The sequence below is a fragment of the Marmota monax genome, unplaced genomic scaffold (genome assembly GCF_021218885.2).
Source record: "Marmota monax isolate L192 unplaced genomic scaffold, Marmota_monax_Labrador192_F-V1.1 WCK01_AAM20220418_F8-fsc00068, whole genome shotgun sequence".
Classification (NCBI taxonomy): domain Eukaryota; kingdom Metazoa; phylum Chordata; class Mammalia; order Rodentia; family Sciuridae; genus Marmota; species Marmota monax.
Window position 1 is genome coordinate 4,069,572 of NW_026692352.1, and position 22,570 is coordinate 4,092,141.

General features: G+C 37.6%; 1 protein-coding gene across 10 annotated transcripts in view; it reads right to left on the reverse strand.

The window, feature by feature from the left end:
• Fam168a (family with sequence similarity 168 member A) overlaps positions 1–22,570 on the reverse strand; it is a 186,787-nt gene that overhangs the window by 69,626 nt on the left and 94,591 nt on the right. For all 10 annotated transcript variants that reach the window (XM_046441926.2, XM_046441931.2, XM_046441929.2 and 7 more), the window contains exon 2: positions 2,394–2,481. In XM_046441926.2, coding sequence (XP_046297882.1) covers positions 2,394–2,463 — 70 coding nt within the window. In that variant the 5' untranslated portion in view covers positions 2,464–2,481. The remainder of the gene's footprint in view (positions 1–2,393; positions 2,482–22,570) is intronic.

Sequence of the window (22,570 nt, forward strand, 5' to 3'; positions counted from 1 at the left end):
TGAAATAGACCATATATATATATATTTTTTTTAATAGAAAATATTATCCAGTTTATAATGGAAATTAAGTTTTGGCTGGGGTTGTGGCTCAGTGGTAGTGCTTGCCTTGCATGTGTGAGGCCCTGGGTTTGATCCTCAGCACCACAAATAAATAAATAAATAAATAAATAATTGATTCATTGACAATTAAAAAATATTTTAAAAAGAAAAGGAAAAGAAATTAAATTTAGGGAGGTTACCAAATTGTCCAATATTACCTAGCTATTACCTGATCATGCTGAGGTTTGTACTTGGTTGTTCATTCAACTGAAACACATTACCAAGTTCTGTTATGAGTCAGGAAGACAAAGTCTATTCCCTTTCCAATATATCATACTGCCTAATATTTTGGGGGGTAAATCAATAAATAAATGCAACTATTTCCTTCCTTCTCAAGCTTAGCAACTCAGTAAGAATGAAGACAGCCAGGATCACAGCAATTACGAAACCAAAGCCCCACAGGGCTCCCAAGGACTCTATCTGCTAAATAACTCTGCCCTCTGGCAAAGGATCTTAGGTTGCTAGCATATTCTCAACTGGGAAGGGGAAAACCAACCAGCTAGATAGATGTGGGGTACTACCCCATGGGTCTTAGTTACTAGAATTACTTTTATTAGAATAAATACACAATAGACATTCAAATAGAAAATATTTACTTTTAAGGTTAAATAATAAGGAAAATGTACACAGTTGTGATAACATAAACATGTGAAATTGAAAGTTAGGGATAATAGCTACAGTTGTATCTGGCTTAACTTCCAATATATTTCAAAATGTATGGTGGCATGGTATTGAGACAATTCTGATTTAATAACATAAGCAGCTGGGGCTGGGAGTATAGCTCAGCAGTAGAGCACTTGCCTAGCATGTTTGAGACCCTGGTTTAATCCCAAGCATCACAGTAAAATGAAAACAAAGATGAGAAGCTGCAAATGGTAGCAGTTTTTTGTTTGTTTGTTTTAAATTAACATGCAGTCTTAGACCCTTAAAACAATGATAATAAAATATGTATGCATGCTTTATAAAAACAGATCTTAATCTTTTTTAAAAAATCAAATATTTGAGGATACCAAAACACTCTCATAGTGTTCTTATAAGACAAAATTTAGACACAAGCAAACAATGGGTTCTCTGAGATCCTTCCACTCTCAGTCTTAGGAGGCTGTACACCATACACAAAAAAGTACGTAAGGAGTTTGAGAAACGGATACATGCCACCACTTCTACTTATTTTCATTCTGGGACAAAACTCTTCAATGCTCCCAACTCCAAACTTGCTACCAAGACCTTAATCTATCTTTCCTTCTTTCCCATTTCTTTTCTAATCTATATACTCCATCTAAGCTTGAGGATTGACAGTATTGATCACACATTCTTTTTTGTTGTTGTTGTTGTTATGTTTTTGGTGTTGGGAATTGAATCCAGGGCCCTATGCATGCTAAGTATGCATTCTACCACTGAGCTGCCCCAGGCCTGACCAGACTATCTCAATTCCATGTGATTGTTTATACTGTTACCTCCACCTTCATTTATATTTATTAATGTTTTTGAAGGTTTGTGATGTGCTAAGCACCATGCTAGACAACTTACATCTTCTCATTCGCTTCTACTGCCATAAGTTCTCTCTGACTTTATTTGTTTGTAAATAATAATAATCATTACTAAACACTTACTTTGTAAGTGCTGAGTGCTTTACACTAGCTCCTGTAATTCTTTCAGCACCCCTATAAAGTAGGGTAATGTCCCTGTTTAATACATGAGAACACCGAGGCTCTAGAAGTTTGGAAAACTTGCCTAAAGTTGAGTAAAGGAAAGTATGCTTTCTGGAAAAGTACTGTCCAAAATAAGAGTTGATTTCTTAAGGAATAAAGTAAAGCAGTCAGGGAACAGCAGCATTCAAGACAAAGAGACAACATAAATAAAAGTACAGTAGTAAGAAACAGCTGGTCTGCAGTTAATATCTTCAGAATCATCTGAGCCAAGTTTGAAGATCTAATTTTGTTTTGTACTTTTGACTATGTGACTTTGATTTTTCTCATCTGTAAAATGGTGATAATAAGCTCTACTATGTAGAATTTGCTTTAAGAATGAAGTGAAATAAGGTATATGGAAGTGCCCAGCATAGGCTAGACCCATGATAGGTGCCCAGTGTTACCTCCCTACCTTCTCACTTGTTAACAATTCAATGACTCTCAGTGAAGAATGTCACACTTTCTTCATTACTTGACCTCAGATATATCTTCTCCAAGTTCCCAAGTGACTTTTGAAGGCACAGCACACCAAGTCACTCAGAAAGTTATTTTGCAATGACATCAACCCCCATTTCTCACAAGAGCCTTTCTCACACCACTCACCCGTGTAGGCCATGTTCTTAGGGTTGCCATAAGGAGCCCCAGGCTGCACGGGGCTGTAAACAGGGTTCATTGTGGAAGACTGAGGATCCTACAGAGAAAACAAAGAAAACAGAATTAATTATTAATTGCTCATTTTCCTTGACATAAGTTTTTCTTCTAAAATCTCCAATTTATGCTCCAAGGGAAGAATCATAGTTTAGTAATAAAAAGAACTAAACAACATACTATACAAAATACTTTTCCCATTTTACAGATGAAGATATTGAGAAGCAGAGCAGTGATACAACTTGTTTAATGTCAACTCAGGTTCTCAGTGCAGTGTTAATTATCCTACTGAGAGCTCTGTCATTAGTCATTAGTGTGGCATTGGCCAGGTCACTCTCTCTCTCTCTACATTTTAATATCCTGATATAAAATGAATTAGTTTAGGATCTCTGAGGTGCTTTCTAATTCTAATGATACTAGCTCAAAATTATATGCTGGAAAATTATATACTTCTATGGTTCACTAAGGGAGTCCGGTGCCTGATGATGAACACAACAGCCTGCTGGAAAGAAGAGCAGCAAGTGTCTTACCTATCCCTGTACCTGCAGAGGACAAGATACCAGTTACATAGCTTTAAAGAAAAAAAGGTGAAGAGAGGTTCACTGCCATTGAACATTTTAAAAAAAATTTTTTTTTAGTTATAGATGGACACAATATCTTTATTTATTTATTTGTATACGGTGCTGAGGATACAACCAAGTGCCTCATCCATGCGAGGCAAGTACTCTACCATTGAGCCACAACCCCAGCCCCCCCATCGAACATTTTAATGTACACAAGGAAACAGCCAGAATTTCTTTACATATTCATTCAAGAGAAAAAATAAACTTAGAAATTTGTGTGCAGGAACTGTCACTTGCACATTATCTTAATGAAGTACATTCTTCTATTCTGATTAATGGAAAATCTGTCATTAAGTTCTATTAACCAGCCAATTTGTTCCAACCTTGTTTAGGTAGCCATTTCTTACACACAGGCTGACACATGTTTGAAAATGTGTCTACAAATATATTATTTAAAAAAAATGTTTTTATAGTAGATGGACACAATACCTTTATTTCATTTTTATGTGGTGCTAAGGATCAAACCCAGTGCCTCACACATGCTAGGCAAGCACTCTACCAACTGAGCTATAGCCCTAGCCCTAAATATATTATTTACACTTCATAAAAATCAAAATATTCCATCCTAACTAGGTTCATATGATAGATGGGCAATTTTTTAGGTCATTAACTTTTCTAACACCTCAGAATAGGAAATAAGTTCAATGTTGAAGGCAGGCAGTGAACAGCTGGCCTGATGACAACTGTTCTGAGACTAATCAGTCTGTCCAGGAATCTGAAATGAGAGGTAGAGAAAGGATAGATTCCCAAGGAGAGGAAGTTAGGGCCATCAGACAGGCAAAAGGGATAATGCTGCCAGAACTTCCCAAAGCCTATCCAATATGCAGCCTTGGCAAACCACCTCAGGGTCACAGCCTAGATAAAACTACCATCTGTCTATAAACTAAAACCACAACAACTTGAAGATGAAAGTTAAAGAAGATATGTATATTTTAGCTCAACTTAGGAAATTTCACAACCAGAGTTGAAAATTACAAGAGATCACAGATATTATGTCACAAACTATAAAGTGACATGCAGAGTAAACAAGGATGGTATGACAATGGTGCAAATGTGAGGATGACAACACAGAGGACTGCTTATATACTTTTCCTGTCTTGGGTGTCTCCCTTCTATTTACCCAGTTCTCTGCATAGTAAGCCAGCATGAGGGAGACTATTAAGGTGCTGCTATGGTGAATGGATCCACAAAAAGCTTGTGGAAACTTACTGGTCATTGTGACAGTATTAAGGGGTGGGACCTTTAAGAGGTGATTAGTCCATGAGGGATCTGCTCTCATGAATGAATAAATTAAAGCTGTTATCATGGGAGAGAGTTCCTTATAAGAGAATGAGTTTGGGGCTGGGGTTGTGGCTCAGTGGTAGAATGCTCGCCCAGCACGTGTGAGGCCCTGGGTTCGATCCTCAGCACCACATAAAAATAAATAAATAAAGGTATGGTGTCCAACTACAACTAAAAAATTAATATTAAAAAAAAAAAAAGAATGAGTTTGGCTCCCTCTTGCTCTCTTTTACCTTCTTTTTACCCTTCTTCTGCCACAGGATGACACAGTAAGAGGGCACTTGCCAGATCCCAGAACACTAATACTGAACTTCCTAGCTTCCCCAAACTGCCCCAATAAATCTACTATAAATTACCCAGGCTACAGAATGCCTTTACAGCAGCACAAAATGACTAAGACAAGTGCTGGGCAGCACAACTGAGCCTATAAACATCAGGGCACCCTCTTATTGAGAAAGCACTCTGTATTGCTGATTGGAGAAAATACAAAATTGTTTTTCATAATCAAAGGAACTGGTCTCCTATTGTTTCAAAATGACCGCAACTGGCACAGGAAGAGACCATGCCTGGGGCAGTATTTCATATCAGCATCAATTCCAATCCCAAGTAATGACTGACAGAAAAGAGATCTGTCAGGGGTTAAAAATTTGAAATAAGCTTATGACAGCCACTTGTGGGAAGCTGCCTAAGGGCAGACAGGATTCCCAGTGTCCAAATTACAGTCAGTATTTTATGATAGAATCTAAGTAAGTATTTAAGTTCCAAAAAAGATTTTGATGTCCAAACAGTTTAAGGAGCACTCTTTCCCAAATGCAATTTCCATACATAAAGAAACTAAACAGCAATGAACAAGAACAACAAAAATCTCTACTTATATTCTAACTGGGGAAGAGGAGACAGAATTTTCTAAAAACTGAATTACCAGTATATTAGATGGCAATAAATGCTATAAAGAAATCAACTTAGAGTGAGTTTAGGAATGCTAGGACAAGAGTTTCTATTTTAAATATGATGATTAGTCAAAATGTCAGAGTAATATCTGAGCAAAGACCCGAATAAAATCGAAAGAGCCATGTAATACTTTAACAAGAAACTGTCCAAGCAGAGGAAATAGCAAATAAAAACTCCCTGGCAGAGTAGCTCAGTGATAAAGCACATTTGCCCAGCATGCGCCAGGCAAAAATGCCCTGAAGTGAAAACATGTTTGAGAAATACTTTGTAGGCTAGGTTGTAATGGTTTTTTGTTGTTGTTGTTGTTGCATGAGAGGTAAGTGCTCAACCACTAAGCTACAACCCACCCCCTATCGGTAAATTTTAGCATATTAAATGGCTGAATTAAGAAATACTTGGCAAAGAAATAAGATATGTCAAGAGCTTTGTAATGTTTTGAACAACCAATAAAAAAAAAAAGAATTATTTGGGGTTTGTCTGTAAGGTTGCTCTCAGAGAAGATTAGCATTTGAGTTTTAGCAGATGAGGTGGGGAAGATCTGCCCTCAGAGAGGGCAGGCACCACTCTCATTGGCCAGCTAGGACAGAATAAATACGGAAGGTGAATTGGTCTCTGCTCCAAGAGCTGGGATAGACCTTCCCCTTTTTAAAAATTTTTATTTGTTCTTTTTAGATACACATGACAATAGAGTATATTTTGACATATTTATACATACATGGAATATAATTTCCCATTCTTGGAATTGAACATGATATGAAGTTACACTGGTCATGTATTCATACATGTACATAGGAAAGTTATGTCCAATTCATTCTACTATCTTTCCTATTCCAATCCCTCCTCTCATTCATTCCCCTTTGTCTAATTGAATGAACTTCTATTCTTCCTCCACCCCCATTATGTGTTAGCATCTGCATATCAGACAGAACATTCAGTCTTTGGTTTGGGGGGATTGGCTTATTTCACTTAGCATGATAGTCTCCAGTTCCATCCATTTACCAGCAAATGCCATAATTTCATTCTTCTTTATGGTTGAGTAATATTCCACTGTGTATACATATCACACTTTCTTTATCCATTCATCTGTTGAAGAGTATCTAAGTTTGTTCCATAGCTTAGCTACTGTGTACTGAGCAGCTATAAACATTGATGTGGCTGTGTCCCTGCAGCATGCTGATTTTATGTCCTTTGAGTATAACATTAGGAATGGGATAACTGGGTCAAATGGTTCCATTCCAAATTTTTTGAGGAATCTCCATACTGCTTTCCATAGTGTTGTACCAATTTGCAGTCCCACCAGCAACAGGGTATGAGTGTACCCTATTGTTGCTTGTATTCTTAGTAACTGCCATTCTGACTGGAGTGAGATGAAATCTTAGAGTACTTTTGATTTGCATTTCTCTATTTGCTAGAAAATGTTGAACATTTTTTCATATATTTGTTGATCTATTGTATTTCTTCTTCTGTGAAGTGCCTGTTCAGTTCTTTTGCCCATTTATTGATTGGGTTATTTGGTTTTTGGTGTTGAGTTTTTGAGTTCTTTATATATCCTGGAGATTAATGCTGTATTTGAGGTGGCAAAGATTTTCTCCCATTCTGTACTCTCTCTCTTCATGTTCTTGATTCTTTCCTTTCCTGTAAAGAAGCTTTTCCCATTTATTGATTCTTGATTTTACTTCTTGCACATTAGGAGTCTTCTTGAGGAAGTCGGTTCCTAAGCCGACATTATGGAGAGTTGGGCTTACTTCTTATTTTTGTAGGTGCAGGGTCTCTGGTCTAATGCCTAGGTCCTTGATCCACTTGGAGTTAGGTTTTGTGCTTGGTGAAAGATAGGGGTCTGATTCATTTCACTACATATGGATTTGCAGTTTTCCCAGCACCAATGTATGTTTTTCTTTTCTCCAATGTATGTTTATGATGCCTTTGTCTAGTGTGAGATAACTGTATTTATGTGGGTTTGAGGATAGGCCTTTTCTTACTGTCTTGAACATCAGTACTCTCATCTCACAGGCATTTGGACTCGAGGACGTACACCATCAGCTCTCCAGGTTCACAGGCTTTTGGCCTTGGACTGAGAGTTACACCATTAGCTTTCTCGGTTCTGAGGCCTTTAGACTTGAACTGAGCTACACTACCAGCATCCCAAGGTCTTCAGTTTGCAGACTGCCTGTCATGTACTCCTTAGCTATCATAGTTGTGTGAGCCAATTCCTCTAATAAATTCCATCTCATGAATCTATAATAGGTATCCCATTGGTTCTGTCTCTCTGAAGAACACTGACTAATACAAATTGGAAGATATTGCAGTGCTTTGAGCAAAAGAATGACATGATTTGACTTCATTTGAAGACAATTACTCTGTGGTGCTAAGACCAGATGGCAAAAAGGCAAGAGAAGTAGGGTAATAAATTAGGAGGCAAATAAAAAATAAATAAATAAATAAATTAGGAGGCTACTGAAATAGTACAGATGAAAGATGGGGGGCTGGGGTTGTGGCTCAGTGATACAGTGCTTGCTAACATGTTCGAGGCCCTGGGCTCAATCCTCAGCACCACATAAAAATAAATAAATAAAATAAAGGTATTTTGTCCAACTACTATTAAAAATTTTTTTAAAAAAGAAAGAAAGTAAGATGGTAGTGGTTGAATGGTTGGTGGTAGTGATGGTGGTGGTGGAAAGTCATATTTTGATGATTAAGCTGACAGAAATTGCTGATGAATTGAATATAGGGTCTGGAAAGAAGACAAAGGATGACTCCAGTAGTGATTTAAGGAACTGGAATGATAAAAATCCCATTTAACTGGGATGAAAACTATGAGGGGAGCAGGTTTGGGTGAAGAATAAAAATTTAGATTTGGACTTAAATTGTAGTTACTCCAAAGTTCTGCTTAGAACAATGATTGAGGGGCTGGGGATGTGGCTCAAGCGGTAGCGCGCTCGCCTGGCATGCGTGCGGCCTGGGTTCGATCCTCAGCACCACATACAAACAAAGATGTTGTGTCCGCCGAAAATTTAAAAAAAGATAAAAAAATAAATATTTTTTAAAAAAAGAACAATGATTGATACACAACACTCTGAAAGGATTAATCATTAGTACCACTTTAAATATTACTTTACTACCAGCAGCTACCATTTATTGTCTATCATGTAACAGGTACTGTGCTAGAGTCTTAGTAAGTTCTTATAAGTCTTATTAGGTCACGAAGATCTTCCAAAATAGGTTTTATTTTTACTATATGACAGATAAGTAAACTTAAGCCAAGAGAAAGTCTCTTTGCCCAAGGTCTCAAATAAGAAGTGAGAAAAGGTCAGTTTCAAACTGACTACAATGTCTATGCTACTTCCATTAGGCTAGGTAACTCTCCCAGGCTCCTCTGTCTCCTAGCCTTGCACTAAATTTTCCTCTGAAATACCAGGTTTTCAACCCCCCTACACCTCAGGGGTCCTGGTGCTCTGTTTGGACCCTGATAAATCCCACCACGGAGGCAGTTCATATCCATTATAGTACCACCACCTGCTGGGTCCCTGCTGGGCATACATGGGCGGTTACAAGAGAATAAAGCCTTGCCTCTCTCTCTGTTCCTGCCAGCTGACTAGAATCTTAGCTGCCATACACTACCCATCCGATCTGATTTCAGTTTTACAGTAAGACAAACTTAGGGGGTACCCACCATGCAAGTCCTGCCCACCTATCTTTCCAGAGTCAAGTATGCAGCTGTCCCTATTCCCTAGGGTTGAACCACCATAAAGTCTACTTTACTTATGCCAGCTTCTCATTTTATTCAGAAAAAAAATCTAAAGTCCTTATAAGAGTCTGTAAGACCTTATATGATCTGGCCTTGTACAACTACCTCTCTAGTTGCAATTCCGACAACTATACCCTTATTTCCACTATTCCAATGCCAATGACCTCCTTGCTCTTCTCTGAACACACCACACTTATTGGTGCCTCAAAGTCTTCATACTTGCTCTTTGCCACATCTAAATGCCCTTCTTCCTGGATATGCAAATGGAATGTTCCCTCATTTCCTTTAGGTCTCTGCTCAAACATCACCTTGGCAATCAGAAATGCCTTCTTTAACCAACCTTTGTAAAATAGCTCCTCCGAATGATGTTAATCTCTGTCCTCTCATCCTGCTTTACTTTTCCTATTGACACTGTCTTAGCCCATTTTGTGTTACTATAACAAAATACTTGAGACTGGGTAATTTATATTGAACAGAAACTTATTTCTTGCAATTCTAGAAGCTGGGAAACCCAAGCTCAAGGGTCTGGCGTCTAGAAAGAGCCTTAATGATAAATCATCCCATGGTGGAAGACAGAAGGACAAGAAAGAGAACCTACTGAAACCTACTGAAAGCCCTTTTTTAAAGGCATTAAACCCACCCACGAGAGCAGAGCTCTCATGGTCTAATCACTTCTTTTATTTATTTACTTTTTAAATTTTTTGTAGTACTTGGGATTGAACCCAGAGGTGCTTTATCATGGATCTATATCCCTAGACCTTTTATTTTGAGACAGAATTTTGCTAATTTGTTGAGGCTGGCCCGGAACTTGTCATCCTCCTGCCTCAGTCTCCAGAGCAACTGTGATTACAGGCATGTGCCACCCCACCCAACAGCCTAATCACTTCTTAAAGGCCTCACTTCCCAATGTTGTTACACTGGCAATTAAATTTCAATGAGTTTTGAAGGGGAAAAATATTCAAAGCAACAACTATTATCTATTTTTTTTTCTTATTTGCTTATTCTTTCCTTCATTAGAGTAAATTCTATGAAAATAAGGGTGCTGTTTCTTTTGTCTTATATCACCAGTACATAATAGTTGAATGAATAATGAGCCATTTTTCATGCTTCTCCAAAGACAACTTTAAAAAAGCTTTAAGGCACTTGGCACTTTTTGGCATGCTCTAGTCAACTACTCTGCTCCATGGTCTCTCCATGACCTACTTCTCAAAGAGATTCATCTTGGGCTGAACAAGTCAAGGTGAACCCAGAAGTAATATAATGTATGTGAAATAAAATAGAGGTGCTGATGAAGCTGGTTTGTACCCTAAGATTTTTCTGCCCACTGTTCTTTCTACAAGTGGCTTGCTGCTGCCCTCAAAACAACTGTGGGCTATTTCTTTTAAAACAGCAGCAAAACCGTGCACACTGACACACATCTGTAATCCCAGAGACTCAGGAGGCTAAGGCAGGAGGATAAATTCAAGGCCAGCCTAAGCAACCTAGCAAGACCCTGTCTCAAAATAAAAAATAAACAGGACTGGGGTTATAGCTCTGTGGTAAAGCAACCTGAGTTCAATCCCCAGTAACAAAAAAAGAAAGAAAATTAAAAAGTAGTAGTAATAATAATAATAATAATACAAGGGGATGAAAATTCTGAAATAGCCAAAGTGCTCAGCAAACTCTCTCCCCAAAAAGCAAAACTACAATGGGACAAAATGATCAAAAACAATCATTTCAAGCTGGGTATAGTGGCACACATCTGTAATACCAATGACTTGGGAGGCTGATGAGAGAAGACACAAGGTCTAGGTGGCAATAATTTAGTGAAGTCCTGTCTCAAAATAAAATAAAATATAAAGGGCTGAGGATGTAGTTCAGTGGTAGAGCACTTGTCTAGCATGTGTGGGCCATGGGCTGGATCTCCCAATACCACACAAAAGAAGAAAAGAGGAAAAAAAAAATACTACAGCCTTTTCAGGCCTCTGGGGTTTTGCTGGGGGCAGTTCTTCCTTTATTTATTTATTTTGAGGTGTTGGAAACTAAACCCAGGGCATAAAGCATGTTAGACAAACACTTTACTACCAAGCTATTCTCCCAACCCCTGAAATGTTTTGTTTTTGTTTTTAAGATGTGGTCTCAGGGGCTGGGGTTGTGGCTCAGCGGTAGAGTGCTTGCCTAGCTCTTTCAGGGCTCTGGGTTCAGTCCTCAGCACCACCACATAAAAATAAATAAATAAAATAAAGATATTGTGTTCAACTACAACTTAAAAAAAAAAAGATGTGGTCTCACAATGCTGCCCAGGCTGGCCTCAAAATTCCTGGGCTCAAGCAATATTCCTGCCTTAGCCTCCAAAGTAGTTGGGACTACAGGCATGAACCACCATACCAGGCAGTTCTCTGAAAATTAAATGCATACATTAAAGTGAGAAAAACCACTGAACCATATTAATACTGGTGAAAGTGTATGACATTTTAGCCTGGAGCTATCCTTATTTCCAAGGCCCCCAGCTCCCTGGGGTTAATTCTTTGGGATGGTGGGGGAGGGGACAGACTAGGCCAAGAGAACTACTGCTACCAGAGTAGGACAATTTAATTTGAAGCTGAGCATGGAAAATGCCAGGCCCAGAGTCATTGTTCAAATACAACAGTGAGACAATCTGGAGAACAATAGCATATAATCCAGGAAGGCCATTACCTTCAGCTACCCTGAGGCCATAATACTAGTTGGTACAAACCATAAACCCGAGATAAACCAAAAATTTTAAAAAGATTCTAGGGAAAAAAAACCAGTATAGTGAGTGTTGATAATCTTTCATGGGATCCCTAGTGGTCCAAAAGGCATAACAATTATTTAGGAAACACTTGAGAGAATCCTAACTACTGACCTTAAGTGAACATAAAAAGGCCTTGAACTCACCAAAACTAAAAGCCAGAGCAGAGTCATAAATTGAATGCATTTCCCCAAACCACATACAGATCCATCAGCAAAGCGTAAAATAAAAGTCTTCCAAGCCTAGGATTTAAGCACAACCCCTGACCAATGATTGGCTGGCCACTAATCAATGCCCAAGAGTGGTCTTTAGAAAGCCAAATTTGAAAATTAAAATAAAAATATTAAGAAATATGCCAGATGCAGAGGCGCACACCTGTAATCCCAGCAGCTCAGGAGGTTGAGGCAGGAGGATCGTGAGTTCAAAGCCAAGCCTCAGCAACAGTGAAGTGCTAAGCAACTCAGTGAGACCCTGTCTCTAAATAAAATACAAAAAGGGCTGGGGATGTAGCTCAGTGGTTGAGTGCCTCTGAGTTCAATCCTTGGGATCCCCTGCCCCCCCAAAATTTAAGAAATATGACCAGAGACACCAGTAGTCACACAGTGAAAAAAATGACAGATTTACAGAAGACTCAAAGTCACTAAACAAAAACCCTAGCAACAATAGCCCCTCGGTGGTGAGAGATCTGAATCAAGAGTTGCAACAATATAGTGTTTTAAACATATGCCTTTCAACAACAAAAATCATGAAAAATGCAAAGCATGGCCTATTTGGAATAAAGGCAGGAAATAAAGAAATAAAGGCAGGCAATGTTAGATCCAAATATTATACAATCAAAATATTGATACCAGGAGATAAAACCTTCAAAGCAGCATTTATAAATGTTAAGAGAACTAAAGAAAGTCATACTTTAAATAATTAAAATGAAAATATAATTTGACTCATGGAACACAGAATATCAATAAACAAAATTTACAAAAGCAAAAAGAACCAAACTGAAATTGTTTTTTGAAATGAAACATTAAAGAGGGGCTCAACAGCAAATCTGAGTTGGCAGAATTACTAGACTTGAAGGCAGAGCAATATAGATTATGCAATATGAAAAACAAAAGAACAGATGAAGAAAAATAAAAGAGTCTCAGAGATCTACAGGATATTAAAAAAAAACAAAAACATACAAGTAATAAGAGTCTCAAAAGGAGGAGAGAAGTAGAAAGAAAAAAATCTTTTAAGATATAATGGCCCCAAACTTCCCAAATTTGACTTAACAATAACAACAAAAAGGTTCATGCGTTGGAAACTTGGTACTCAGGGTGGTAGTACCAGGAAATGAACTGGAACCTTTAAGTGGAGCCTAGTGGGAAGTCCTTAGGCCACTAGAGACTTGACCTTGTAAGGGATTATGGGATCCCATCCTTTCTGGCTTCATGTCTAATGATGTGATCTCCTGCTTTCACATATGCTACTACCACTGAAATTTGTCATGAGGGGCTGCAACTGGGGGTGGGGGGAGGGTGTTACAAGAACCTGTACCATGCCTGCAAAATGGTGAGTTAAATAAAACCTTTTTTCTTATAAGCAGGCTGCCTCCTAGTTTTTTTTTTTTAAAGGCTGGGCTGGGGTTGTGGCTCCGTGGCGGAGTGCTTGCCTTGCACATGTAAAGCACTGGGTTCGATCCTCAGCACCACATACAAATGAACAAAGTGAAGACATTATGTCCAGGTATAACTAAAATTAAAAGAAAAAAAAGGCTACTGCAACTACCCATCCAACAAACACAATGAACTCCAAGCAGTATAAACACAAAAAGATCCATACCTATATATGGTAAAATATACAGTAAAACCACTGAAAATCAATGATTTTCCAAAATGGAAAGAGAAAACAACTTCCCAGATAAAAGGCAACACTAATAAGATTAACAGATGACTTCTTATTAGAAATAATGGAGGCCAGAAGGCAGGGGGGATGGGGATGATGTATTCAATATGCTGAAAGAAAAACCTGTCAACCAAGAATCAGACCTGGCAAAGAATCTTAAACCTACCTTTTGAAATCAAAGGCAAAATAAATACATTTCCAAACAAGTAACAATTGAGAGAATTCACTGCTAGCAACCTGTGTTTCAAAAAATACACTAAAGAAATACTAACACTGAAAGGAAGTGATAATAGTAATTCAAATTCATACAAAAAAATAAAGAGCACCAGTAAAGGTAACCAGATAGATAGGATATATAATAGTACAGTATTTTTTTTCTTAACTGTTTAACTATAAAATTGTATTGTTAGCTTTAGGATATGTAAGGCTATAATATAAACATATAATATAAACAAAGTAAAGGAGCATGGGAATGGAGCTATATGAGAGCAAATTTTCTATATTTTATTGACATTAGTTCTGTATCTGAAATATTATAATACAATAAATAATAATAAGTTATGATGTATATTTTAATACCCAAAGTAACTACCAGAAGAATAAACTTAAAAATTTTAAGGATCAACAATAACAGCAAATAAAAAGGGATAAACTACTAATCCATGTCACAATATGGATTAACTCTGAAAATATTGTGCCAAAGGAAAAGAGCCAAAGCAAAACAAACATGTATTTTATTCATTCTATTTATATGAAATGTTCAGAAAAGGCAAGTCTACAGAGACAGACAATAGATTTTTGGTTGTCTGGAACTCAAAAGAAATGGAGATTGACAACAGATAGAATCAAAGAGATTTCTTTGGACCTAGAATGGTTTAGATTTTGGTGACAGTTGCACAACTCTGTAAATTTGCTAAAAACATTGCATTATAAACTCAAAATGGGTGGTTTTTATCATCTACAAATTATACCACAATAAAGCTGCTAAAAATACAAGTTATTGATTCAAGAAGAAGTTATAGTGACAACCCCAGCCCCAACATTTTCATTTTATATACATGAACTAATGTTCTTGTATTGGGCCTTGTGTGACGTGTTATAGATTCAGAGGTCGATGGGACAAAATTTCCGATAGCCATGGAAACTGGCAATTAATGGCAATCTAGTACAGTTATTATACTGTTAGAATATAAAGAAAGAACAACTAAAATGAGGGGACAGTGAAATGCTGTGCTGTCACTTGGCAGCAATATGCTCAGTTAAAGGATTCTATTTCCCAGCCTCCAAGTTAGCTAGGGGTGGCTATCTGATAAGTTCTGTTCTGTGAGGCATAAATGAAATTACAGGCAGAATTTCTGGGAAGGCTGCATAAAAGGAATTGTGCTAGCTTGGGAAAAGATATTCTTCCTCCCTGTCCTTCCATTTCCCTTGACTATTCCCCACCATCTAGAATTAAACATGATGATTAGAGCTCAGTGGTCTTCTTTTCCATGTAATCTGAAGAATGGAAACCTTAAACCCAGAATGGCAGAAGCAGCTTTGATAAAGTTCATGGAACAACCATTTTAACTCTGGACTACGGACTTCTTACTTTTTTTTTTTTACATGAAAAATAAATCTCTATGCTTTTAATCCATTATTATTTTAGATTTCTGTTATATGTGGCTAAACCTATTTAATAGGGGAGAAACTATAGGTTTCAAAAAAAGATATGTTCTGGAGGATGACACGAATTCTACAGAAAGAAAAGAAGGAAAGGCCATTTATGAGATTATACCAGCACAGAGCGAGACATACAGAGAACATCAAGCAGTTCTGGAAAGCTAAAGCACAGAACCTAAGGGGAAATATGGAAAGAATATTATCATTCCTATCTCCATTTCTCAATAGTGTCCACTCAAGTTTTCAAAGGACATCAAAATGCCAGATATAGCATGGCTACAGGTCATTTCATGACCCCAGAGATGGATGAACTTTTCTGTTTTAAATACTCATTGAGGTTGTAATTTGTCTGCCTTATTCTTTTTTTCCTGCTTCATTTTAAACACAAAGAGGTAAAGGGGCTGTATCTGTTTTATTTAGTACTAAATTACTAAAGAAAGGGCCTGGTACAAAAGTAGAAAACTTCTATAAAAACTTTTTAACTAGATTAATGAAAGAATTAATGAAAGATGAATAAGTGAAGAAAGCATTTATTGGTATCCAAGAGCTTAATTTCATTATAGAAATTAACATTTTTTTCTAACAGTATAAGAACTCGTAATCCTCCTCCAAATGAATTTAAGAAAGCAGGCCAGGCACAGTGGCATATGCCTGTAATCCCAGTGGCTTGAGAGGCTGAGGCAGGAGGATTACGAATTCAAAGAAGCACTAAGAACTCTGGGAGATCCTGTCTCTACATAAAATTTGTAAAAGGGCTGGGGATATGGTTCAGAGGTTAAGTGCCCTTGGGTTCAATCTCCAGTACCAAAAAAAAAAAAAAAGAGAGAGAGAGAGAGAGAGAGGAGGAGGAGGAGGAGGAGGAGAAGTAGTAGTAGTTGTTAGCATGGGCTTTATACCAGTAATTCAACTTTGGATTGTGTTGGATTTCACCAGCTGTCCTTGCCCAGTGCTTCACTGCCCAATGTCCTTTTCCTATCCAGGAGACAATCCAGACCCCACACAGAAGCCCAGTTTTTCTTTTTAAATATTTTCTATTAGTTGCAGACAGACAAAATACCTTTGTTTTATTATTTATTTATTTATTGTGGTGCTGAGGATCGAACCCAGTGCCTCACATGTGCTAAGCGAGCACTCTACCACTGAGCCACAACCCCAGTCCAGGAGCACAGTTTTTTATGATAGTATCTGTTTCTTCATCCTGTCTGCCCAATGTAATCAGAAGTGCACATTAGAGTTTTGCATTTTACAATTCTGTACATAACATTTCATTTCAGAAAAGGTTTCAATTTAAAGATGAAATGGAAAATCTGACTTAAAGGAATCTGTTAAGAATCTCAATATCTGAAAGGCTTCCACATGCAAAAGCCCAACAACCAGCTTTTCGGCGTGCCTGAAAATGAGATGCTCATCAGCAAAAGGTCAAGTTTCAACCACCAGAGCATTTAACCCATTAAAATCACTTTAAAAAAATAACTTTTTAGCTAATCAAAACATAACAAAGGGCTGGGTTTGTGATTCAGTGGTAGAGTGCTTTTTTTTAAAAAAAAATGTGGCATTTATACACAATGGAATATTACTCAGCACTAAAAAATAATAAGATCATGGCTTGCAGGGAAATGGATGGCATTACAGCAGATTATGCTAAGTGAAGTGAGCCAATCCCCCCAAAAAACAAATGCCAAATGTCTTCTCTGATATAAAGGGGGTGACTCAAAATGGGGTAGGGAGGAAGAGCATGGGAAGAAGATAACCTCTAGATAGGGAAAAGGGATGGGAGGAAAAGGGAGGGAGAAGATGAATTGCATGGAGGGTGGAAGGAGACCCTCATCGTTGTACAAAATACATGTATGAAGATGTGGGGAAAAAAAAAAAAAGAATGGGTCTCTACGCCCAGGCAGGCATCAAACTTGGAATCCTCCTGCCTTGGCCACCTAAGTAGCCAAGATTACAGGCACATGCCACAGTGCTCAGCTTATAATTTTTAAACTAATTCTCTTTAGGAAAAAATGAGAGGCATATAGATTTTACTCAGTCAAACTGAAGATGGTGTAATGAAGCTACTTACTTTGCATATTCTGCTGAAGTTTTAGAGTCAAGCTAGCCCCATGTGCAAATTAGCAGTGAAGATTTCAACTCTTCTGCCTCTGGGTTCTAATAAAGGGGGTCTTTGCTGGAGAAACTATATTGCTTCAGAACAATCAAAGGCTCTATTCTTCAAAGCCTACTTGCTTTAAGTTTTCAGCCTCTGTATTTATGTTCAAGGAACTTCAGGAACTAGACCATGTTGGTCTATACACTTATCTCTGTCCCTGACCTGCCCGGTGCTTTTTCTTATCTACCTATTACATAAATGCAAGTGTTAGGGAAAGGGGCTCATAGTTTCTGATATAATGCAAGTAAAGCTGACCAAAGTTTAGACAGTTTTGTAGGCACTGGATACTCAAAAACAATGGAATTTATTATTTTTTGTTTGTCTTGCCTTTTTAGCAGTAAAATATTTACAAAAGCATAAATTTACTACTTTAACCATTTTAAAGTATACAGTTTAATACAGTGCATTAAATATATTCACATTGCTGTGTAACCATCACCGCCATCCATCTCCACAGCTTCTCATCTTCCCAGTGTGACTCCTCGTATCCATTAAACAAGAACTCTCCATTGCCCCTCCCCACCCAGACCCTGACAACCACCCTTCTACTTTCTGTCCCTATGAATTTAATAAGTATTCTAAAGAATCATATAATGTTTTTGCTTGTGTGAATGATACTTCACATAATATCTTCAAGGTTTATCCATGTCATAGCAGAAAAACACTGGTTTTTTCATTACAAAACACTACAGACTTCCCGTCTCAGATAAAGATGACCATAAATTATAAGACAGATCATCATTTACTAGCTGTTCAAGATAAAATCAAAAGCTCACTGTAGGATTTTTCCCCCTCCAATAACCACTGAGATTTACAAATTGATTTGTAATATGGAACAAATATTTCTAAATAGATAATTTAGATGGAGCATCTTGCTGCTCTCAAAATAAATTCTAACATATTCATTAGGAAGTAAAATGACCCTCAATAAAAAAGACAATGTGTTATCAATGTTTGGATAAATAAGATTAATGTTTAGAATAAGCTATTCATTTGCTTCTTTTTAAATTTTTTCATATATATTTTTAGTAGTTGATGGACCTTTATTTTATTCATTTATTTATATGTGGTGCTGAGAATTGAACCCAGTGGCTCACACATGCTAAGCAAGTGTTCTACCACTGAGCCACAATCCCAGCCCATATTCATTTGCTTTGATATCAATAAAATTTTCTTGCAGGAGAATAAATATGCATCTGATTATTTTACATATAATACCTCTACAACCATTTCCTATTCCAAAGTAGTATATTTTTTTAACATTGCTAACAAATTCTTATTATCCACACTGATGGGCCAAGAATTATACTTTAACCAGCAAGACCAATGTGAATAAAAGTGTGAATGATCTTACTATAATCAGAAAATACTTCCTCACTCTCAGAGATATAATTTATTGTTTGCTTTCCCACCTCTCCCCAAACCTCACCTCCCAAACTTGAATCCCATGTGTCCCTGTACACTGCATGTTCTGACCCTCATCTCTCTCTCATCTCCTCCTGATCTTTTCCACCACACTCTCTATAATTCAAGATTAGCAAAATCCTCTGTAACTTCAACCTCTTCTGTGAATGTCCCCTTCACCTTCTTGCCCTTAAGTGAAATCTGGCTATCTCTCATGACAATGTTTTCCTTTGGAGTCCTTTCAAATGAGCTGGTTTTGTCTCTACTCCCCATCTATCACTGAACCTTGAAACTTACTGTTGCTTCCATTTCCTTCTCCATACAAACATCTAGCTTTGAATTTAAATTCAGAATCATTCCTCCTTATAGGCCTTTATTACTCTTACCCCTGCCCCTATCTGCAATTAGGAATAAAACACAGAGCTTTGTGCATGCTAGGTAAACACTCTACCAATAAGCTACATCCCTTTTTCTTTTGATCTTCCCGTCTCAACCCAAGTAGCTGGGATTACAGGCGTGCCATCACACATGCCTAGCTCTTTACTACTCTCCGGTTACTCTCTGCTAATACCTTAAAGATTGTGGCTCCGGGCTCACTGTCATTCTAATCATTCTTGTCATTAATTCATAATAATGTCAATAACTACATAAATAATGGTTATAAAACATTGCCAGATAAAACCCCTTCAGTGCCATTGACATTTCCAAACTTATATTTAATCTAGAACAAGTATTTCTAAATAGATAATTTAGATGGAGCATCTTAGTACTCTCAAAATAAGTTCTAACTATATTCATTAGGAAGTCAAATGACCCAATAAAAAAGAGAACATGGTATCAAGTTTGAATAAATAAGATTAATGTTTATTTATTTTTTTTAATTATCCATAGATTTTTTGAATATATGTCTTTGTATATATGTATACACATGCATATAAATTCATACATTTTTAAATTACGTTTTTGTTGTAGACGGACACAATACCTTTGCTTTATTCATTCTTTTTTTTTTTAAGAGAGAGAGAGAGAATTTTTTAATATTTATTTTTTAGTTTTCGGCGGACACAACATCTTTGTTTGTATGTGGTGCTGAGGACCGCATACACACCAGGCGAACGCGCTACCGCTTGAGCCACATCCCCAGCCCTAAGATTAATGTTTAGAATAAGCTTTTATAACTGCCTTCTCAGTTGCTTGATTTGCTCTCTTCCTTTGATCTTGACTTCTACCCTACCTCAGCCTCTCACTTCCATGGTTATGACCTTGTCCTTGACTAATAACTGTAACCTTCTAGAGCATTTTTCTTTTGGGGGGAGACAGTACTGTGGCTGAAACCCAGGGGCTTATGCATGCCAGATGTTATGGTTTAGATCTGAGTGGCCCCCAAAAGCTTATATGTGAGAAAATGAAAAAAAGTTTAGAGGTAAAAGGATTGGATTATGAGAGCCTTGACCTATTCAGTGCATTAATCCCAATAAGGATTAACTGGATTTTAACTGTAGGCAGGAAGGGTGTGACTGGAGGAGGTGTATCAATAGGGATGTGCCTTTGGGATATATGTTTTGTCAGGCTCTCTTTCTGCTTCCTGATATCCTGTGATGAGCTGCTTTCCTCTGCCACACCTTTCTGCTATGGTATTCTGTCTCACCTCAGGCCCACAGCAATGAAGACAGCCATGTATGAACTGGGACCTCTGAAACTGTGAGTGCCAAGTCAACTTTTCCTCCTCTAAAACTGTTCTTGTCAGGTCTTTTGGTGGCAGCAGCTAAAAAAGCTGACTAAAACACCAGGCAAGCGCTTTACCACTGAGTTACTTTCCCAGCCCACTTTCTATAATGTTAATATCAAATATCTCATTCTGTAACCATCTTCTATCTTTAGTTTGCTCACTATAGCATTTCAACTCTAACAATCCTTAAACCTATCTGGACATTCAACTCTACTAATTCTACCTGCATTTCATTACCCACCATTCTCCTCAGATTCTCATATCCCTTAGAACTGTAACTACTTTAAACTCCTTAGTCAATTTTTTATAAACATTCCTTTGCCCTTTACCACTTGTATTAACACTAGTTTGATGAAATCCAATCTCATTAAATCCAATTCACCATCTATTCACTGCTCACATTGGTACAAATGTTGGAAGGAAGAAAACATACCACTTATGCTTACTAAAGTTAAGTTTTAAATTCATGATCATCATTTTCATGTGGCTTTAAATGCTACCTGACAATCATCCTATATTTTCCTGGTCCATTCCTTTTCCTAGAATATTGCATGCTTCTCTGCTCTTAATTTCCTTCTCAAATAGTATTTTTGCTTTTCATGAGAACTTTCTCAAGCTTCTCCAGATTTACCTACCAAACTGCAATTGTATTCACAAACTCTAACCTCTCCCCTATTACTACAGATGAACAATCCATGTTCAGTCCTCCAGTGATATATTAGATTCAATTTCTTCACCAATTGAAGGATACTATTCAAGTCACTTCCCCTATTTCTTAAGCATTATCAGGAATTATCTTCTTTGCAGGATTATTCATATTAACATGTTACTTGTCTCATCTAAAAGCATATACATAAGCTGGGTGCAGGTGGGGTGGCAAACATCTATAATCCCAGCGACTCAGGAGGCTGAGGCAGGAGGATTGTGAGTTCAAAGCCAACCTCAGTAACAGTGAGAAACTAAGTAACTCAGTGAGACCCTGTCTCTAAATAAAATTTTAAAAAGGCCCAGGGATATGGCTCAGAAGTTAAACACCCTTGGGGTTAAAAAAAAAAATTGCATACCTAAGATAAACTAAAAAAATGCTTTCTTGCTTCCATCTAACATGCCAGCTACAACTTTGTTTCTTTCCCTTCAGAGCAAAGTTCCTACAAAGAGCTAGTTTTATTTGTTTTCTTTCATCTTTTCTCCCATTTGGTAGGGGACAGGTACAGGGGATTGAACTCTGGGGCACTCACCCACTGAGCCACATCCCCAGCACTATTTTACGTTTTATTTAGAGACAGGGTCTCACTGAGTTGCTTAGTGCCTTACTTTTGCTGGGGCTGGCTTTGAACTTGTGATCCTCCTGTCTCAGCCTCCCATTCTTTTGGTCACACTCTGTCCAGATTTTCATTCTCACCATCCCACCACCACCATCCTTATCAAAGTCACCAGTGACCTCCACCATGCAAAAACTTGTAATCAATTTTCAGCCCTCATCTTCCTTGACATATCAGCAGTACTTGACCCTCATAATCCTTTTATCTCCTCTTTATTTTTCTCCAGTACTAGGGAACAAACCCAGGACCTCATGCATATTCTTTACCACTAAGATACATCACAGCCTGCTCTCTCCTTTAAAAAATGTTTTCCCCTACTCTTTGTAGTGTGTGTGTGTGTGTGTGTGTGTGTGTGTGTGTGTGTTTAGGTACTGGGGATTTAACCACTGAATCACATTCCCAGTCCTACTTATTTATTATTTATATTTTGAAACAGGGTCTCACTAAATTACTTATTAGGGCCTTGCTAAATTGCTGTTGCTGCCCTCAAACTTGCAATCCTCCTGCCTTAGCCTCCTGAGTCACTGGGATTACAGATGTGTGCCACCGCTCCCAGCTTCCTTGCTCTTTTAAATACTTTCTTTACTTGGCTTCCAGACACTACACTCACCTGGGTTTTGGCGTGTTTGT